The sequence below is a fragment of the Anguilla anguilla genome, chromosome 14 (assembly GCF_013347855.1).
Source record: "Anguilla anguilla isolate fAngAng1 chromosome 14, fAngAng1.pri, whole genome shotgun sequence".
Classification (NCBI taxonomy): domain Eukaryota; kingdom Metazoa; phylum Chordata; class Actinopteri; order Anguilliformes; family Anguillidae; genus Anguilla; species Anguilla anguilla.
This window is the reverse complement of record NC_049214.1, coordinates 31,325,438-31,331,437: the sequence shown is the minus strand read 5'-3', so window position 1 is coordinate 31,331,437 and position 6,000 is coordinate 31,325,438. Positions and strand designations below refer to the sequence as shown.

At 54.5% G+C, this 6,000-nt stretch overlaps 1 protein-coding gene across 1 annotated transcript; it reads right to left on the bottom strand.

Annotated features, from left to right (window-relative positions):
• Positions 1-225: 225 nt before the first annotated feature.
• LOC118212134 (FAST kinase domain-containing protein 5, mitochondrial) lies at positions 226-4,567 on the bottom strand. The gene is given in 3 exon segments (XM_035389760.1): positions 226-2,807; positions 2,809-3,231; positions 3,974-4,567. Coding segments are annotated over 2 exon segments (2,418 nt in total). The 5' UTR covers positions 3,220-3,231; positions 3,974-4,567; the 3' UTR covers positions 226-800.
• Between the last annotated feature and the right edge of the window lie 1,433 nt (positions 4,568-6,000).

The window sequence follows — 6,000 nt, the reverse complement described above, 5'->3', positions numbered from 1 at the left end:
TCACTCCACAGCCCTGTTTGCTCATCTCTGGTGTTTTAACTGCACAACCACAGGATCTAATAAAGGTTCACGTCAATTTGTCACTTCTGAAAAGGAGGAGCCTTTTCCCTTGCATAGGTTAATTCAAGCTAAGCAATTGTATTTTATTACTACATCAAGGAAGTTTGGTCAGAACCTTGTCAGCATTGCCAGGTATCTGTAGGAGACAAAAGGAACACGCTAGGATTCAACATGGACATGTCCCCTTTAATCCAGTCCTTCAAACCATGGCACATGAGCATCTCATTTACACTCAATTCTACTCTGATTGGCTGAGGCACTTAGAACCACTCAAGCGTCACTTTTGATTGGCTGAATAAGACATGTCTAACTGCTGCTGCACATTAAGCTAAAGGTGGTCCTGTGCAGCTCAAAGAGAGGCCCTTACGACACAGAGGAAGAGAACCTCCTTTCTCACAGCACAGGGAGACCTATTCTCAATGCAGACAGAAAGGACTGTCCCACTGTGAATGTAGGCCAGTGTTACAGTCCAGGACACTGAAGATTCTGCACCGAAGGTAGGCCGGTCTCTCAGTCCAGGTGTCCGAGGATCTTGGAGCGAAGGTAGGCCAGTCTCTCAGTCCAGGTGTCCGAGGATCTTGGAGCGAAGGTAGGCCAGTTTCTCAGTCCAGGTGTCCGAGGATCTTGGAGCGAAGGTAGGCCAGTTTCTCAGTCCAGGTGTCCGAGGATCTTGGAGCGAAGGTAGGCCAGTTTCTCAGTCCAGGTGTCCGAGGATCTTGGAGCGAAGGTAGGCCAGTCTCTCAGTCCAGGTGTCCGAGGATCTTGGAGCGAAGGTAGGCCAGTCTCTCTGCGCGGGAGCGCTTCAGCAGTGGAAACCACTCCCAGTAGTGCAGCTCCACCACGCTGTAGCCCAGCAGGGCCAGCTGCCTCCTCTTCATCGCGTGCAGCCCCAGCAGCTGGCGGGACCGGTAGCAGAAATGGTTCCTGTTGGACACCTGCACGGCGAGTCTCTGCACCCCCCGAGTGGGACAGGGCGAGGGGGCCCCGGGTCTCCTCAGGGCCTCCAGGAGCCCTTCTGTTAGCTCCGCCCCACTGGGGAACGCCCTGTCCCGCGATGCCGTAGGGGCTGGCGAGTGGGCGGGACGGGAATCGGGCTTCTCCGTGGGGTGACTCACCACGGGCCCTTTGATGTTGGTCAGCTGGGCCAGCAGGTCCTCTGTGATGGTCACGCCCACAAGGCCCCTTTCCCAGGCCCGCGCGGCAGGGGAAACGCTCTCCGGCCCGGGGCCATGGAGGTCGCCCTCAGAGCAGAGAGGGACGGGGCCCCCGGCGGGGTCCAGGCGGACCTCCAGGTCGATGGAGCGGGTGTGCGGCAGGATCATGTGCTTGCGCACGTACGCCGCCCCGCCCAGCAGCTCCCCGAGGAGCCGCTCCGCCTCCAGCACCTCCGGCTTCACGCACACGTCCTGCAGGGCGAAGCTCCACAGCTGCGCCGTCACCTCCTCCGCCAGGGCCCGGTCCACCCGCGGGCCCGCCCAGCCGGGCACCTCCAGCCCCACCGACGCGTCCACCGTGAACAGGTCCTTCTTCAGCTCCAGGTGGCGCGAGGCGGCCGCCAGAGCCGCGAAGTCCGGGCTGAGCGCCTGGGCCAGCAGGTCGGTGGGGAAGATCCCGGCGAAGGCCAGGCCCAGGAGCCCGGTCAGCAGGTGCTCGGGGAAGCGGCGGAACTCGGCCTCCCGCTGCCGCAGCGCCTCGGCCAGGCCGGGGTAGAGCCGCGGCGCCCGGCTGGGCGGGAAGCCCACCGTGCCGAAGGCCCACAGCAGCTTGGCGGCGTCCTTGCTCCGGCACGGCGGCACCAGCGCCGGCAGGCGGTCCGCCACGGCCTGCAGCACCCCGTCGTCCCGGTGGTGCAGCGCCGAGCAGGCCAGGGCCACGTGCATCAGGCCCGGCACGCCCATGCGCGGCGCCCGGCGCGGCATCTCCGTCGCCAGGGCCCGCAGGAGCCCGCGGTGGTCCAGGTAGCTGAAGCGCAGCAGCTTAAGCGCGTTCACCAGGCCGTAGTCGCTCATCTCCGGCAGCAGCGCGCACGCCCGGTTGGCCAGCCGCACCACCGCGCCGGGTGACAGCGAGCTCTGGGACTTGAAGAGGCCCAGGCAGACCGCGCCCAGCTCCTCGGCCGTCAGCCGGTCCAGGTGGCGGAGCAGCTGCAGCTCCAGGGTCGGGAGCAGGTCGGCGGGGGAGCGTCGGCCCTCTCCCATCACGTAGACCAGCTGCACCAGCTCCGCCGGGCCCATGTCGGACCAGCGCCAGCCCGCGGCGCTGCCGTAGAGCTGCTCCAGGAACTGGGGCACCGGCCGGCCCAGGCAGCGCCACAGGTCGGCCGCCAGCAGCAGCCGCCGCGGCTCCATCCCCTCCGTCGCCCGCCGCCCGAACTCCGCCTCCAGCAGGCCCAGCACGCCGTGGGCCGGGTGCAGGCCCAGGGACGCCAGGGCGCGCAGGGCCTCCAGCAGCTGGGCGTCGGAGAGGAGCCGCAGGCTCTCCACTGCGTAGCGCAGCAGCATGGAGAAGCAGGAGTGGCCCCGCACCAGGGGCAGCTGCTCCGGGGGCAGGCGGGCCAGCTCGCCCAGGAAGCCCACCACGTCCTGGGGCCCCAGGGAGCCCCGGAGGACCGACACCTTGTTCAGCAGCAGGAACGCCTCGTCGGCGGAGATGGGCGTCGGCCGGTGGGCGGGGTCATGGCTCACGGCGGCGTACTCCGGCCGGCACTTCTGGAAGGCGCGGGGCTCGAAGCCGCCGGGGGGGTCTTCGGCGGGGGGGGGTGGCGGCAGCGGCGGACGCAGGTTTCTTGCCGCCCTCGCCCCGGCTGAGGGCCAGGTCCAGCAGGGTGTTCTGGGAGCTGGACAGACTGCGGGACGAGCGCACGCTGTAAGGGTTGCCCTGCTGCCGGAAGGGCGGGGCCAGAGGGGGCGGGGCCGGCTCCTCATCCTCCGCCCCACACGAGGCGGCGGCGGCGGCGGCCCGCGGGACCGTCTCGTACGCCGCGGGGTTATACTGCACCAGGTACTCCCCCGGCCTGGGGGCTGGAACTCGCCCCTCCTCTTCCTCCTCGCCATGACCACCGTCCCACCGCTGGCACCTGGACCTCCATACCTCTCTCCCGGGGGTGGAGGCTAGGAGCCGAAGAGCAGCCACCCGCCGACATAGTGCCCGAGCAGACATCCACCCCGGTCGCTAGGAGACAAAAAAAACCCGCCGTCAGCACGGTTCCCTCAGATGTTCCCAGAGTAATCTTGTCAAACCCAAGCAAATATACTGCATCAATAAAACTTCCTTCATAGCAGACACAAATATTGTCCATAAACGTTATCTGTCTTAACACATTCACATTACATTTATTCGGCAGACACGACGTACGATAAGTGCACAGCAAAGGTCATTGGAACAACTAGAAAACACAGGTCTGGCAAGGTAGAATACTCATTTTGTACAGTTATTCATAGCCATGAACACATTAAGTCCAGTTCACACAGTGAACATTAGACTGACCTAATCTATCATAAATCAAACTAGGAGACACTACAAGCTACAACATCAAGACTAGGATACATGGCACAATAAGTTCTGGGTGAAGGTACATGTAACATGAGTGGCACAGGGGTTACATGTGTAGCCTGAAAGGGGGGAATTTTAAGTGATAGAAACGATCTGCAGAGTGGTGATAGTTATTTAATCCAGGTATAGTCTGAAGAGATGCGTCTTCAGACCACGGCGGAAGATGGGCAATGAGGGAGTTGTCCGTAGATGGACAGGAAGCTGGTTGGAGAAGCTAGGTGGCAGGGACAAGCAAGAACCCTTTACCCAGATGGCAGGGGGTGAAAGGCGGTCTAACAGGCGTATAGAATTGAATAATGTCCTGTAAGTAGGCGGGGCCGTCCTGTTGGCTGCAGTGTAGGCGCGGGTCAGAACTTTGTACCTGATCCTGGCAGCGACCGGTAGCCAGTGGAGTGACCTCAGCAGAGCAGTGACGTGGGAGAACTTTGTAAGGTTGAAGACAACCTTCAATCTCATGATTCACGTATGACAAGGTTTTGATGTTCACGTTTAAGAAAGCGGTCTTTAGCCATTTGCTGCAACTGTGTTAATACCATAGACTGGGGGGAAAGTCACGAGTAAATGTCCTTCGGTGTATCAATAGTTCTGACAAACTACCATGTCTTCAGTTAATTAGCAAATAATTAACGCCAGTGGCCAGCACAAAAATCTCCGAATCTACCTGACAGAATACGATTAAAAAAAAAAAATCAGACTGCCAGTTCAAGATCAAGTACCTGGGCTAAATTACTGTAGCTAGCAGCAGAGGAGACCTGGCTAGATTTCGTTTGTCGATTGCTACACTTGCTATTATCGCTTGCTATGTTCGCTAACGAATATAAGCCTGTTTATATATGAAGGTTGTGAAAACCCGAGATGAATGTGCCGCGCAAATACAGAGATCACATTGTAGCAAACAAAAGTAAGGTTAGCTAATTCCTTGAATCCTCATAGACAATGCGTTAGAAGTTACCTGTGAGCTAACGTAACGTTACACAGCCAGCCGTCCTAGTTATCACATTTATTCAATTTATACCTATGAAACCCACCGAAGCTACGAGAGTCTTCCACTCTGGTCAGAAGATCTCCATTTGCAGATATCCTACAAATTCAGTTCTAATCCATACCATGCTGGTAGAGGTTACAAACTACACATTGAAAGTGGAAAGGTCATATCATCGTACGGCAAGCCTGAAGGGACAAATCGCGCCGCCAGAGAATGCCAGCTGTTGTGCCGTAGCTAACTGCTGTCACAACAGATACAAAGTCCATAGAAAGTACAAATATACGACAATAAATACATGCAGTAGACATGTTGATGTGTCTGTAATGAACGGTGTTATTTGCGTGAACCCCTGAGCCATTAAAGGCATTGATCAGGCAATGTAATAGCTTCATAGTAAAAAAAAAAAGGACCGCGGGTGCATTCCCTGTGTTAGCAGCGACACCTGTCGTTCTTTTCGAGAAACGAAACTGTGCTTTCACACTGAATCGTATTAATAGTACTTCGTCACTTCACCTCGCAAGACAGGTGGTATTTACTTGTTATTATTGTTTGTCCATTTTCATTTAAAGCAATCATCTATTAACAAATAAAAAGAGCAATGGGAAAAATTGTGTCGTTGGGGTATTTAAATCTCATGGGAATAAATGTTTTTGGTGCTCAATTAGTCAATACAGATGGATATATCTTTACGTGGCATCAACGTTATATAAATGCAAATACTCCAAAAACGTAGAATCCGCAAGCAAAAATCATACGTAGACCTCTGGGAAATGTAGTTTTATTGAATTACTCACGTCTTTATTATTTAAATTCATTTTTGCTAGAGTATGCTTTCCATCAAGCCATTACAGTAACATAAATAAAAATGATAAAAATAATTATTAAAAAAACATTGGTAGCATTTTGTTCTCTCAAACATTACAAGAGTTACATTGATAACAGTAACAATAAAAGTAAACAAAGAGACAATGATTTTGGATATGTTTGCTTCATTTGTACCATGTAGTAGATTGAAAGTAAATAGATTTATATATAGTCATATAGTTTAAAAAATAAAAGCTGAAATGTCTGTTTCATTATGTCACGATAATCCTCTTAAAGTATTCACACGCAATAGCTTGGTATACTGGAATAAATATGTACACATAAATAACAATGATATATACATCCACCTCTGTTTCTACCAACAACACAGCAGAATACAACAGAAGAACATAGCAGCAAATCTGGCCATAAATGATCCATCCCTTCTCCTTCTCTCTCTCCTTTTACCTGTCTACTATCCTCTCTCTCTCTCTCTCTCTCTCTCTCTCTTCCTGCCTCTCTCTCATAACTATAAAAGCAATATCTGATTCTGTTTCATCCCTCAGTTTCTCCCCCTGTCATCTTTCCCTCCTCTCTGT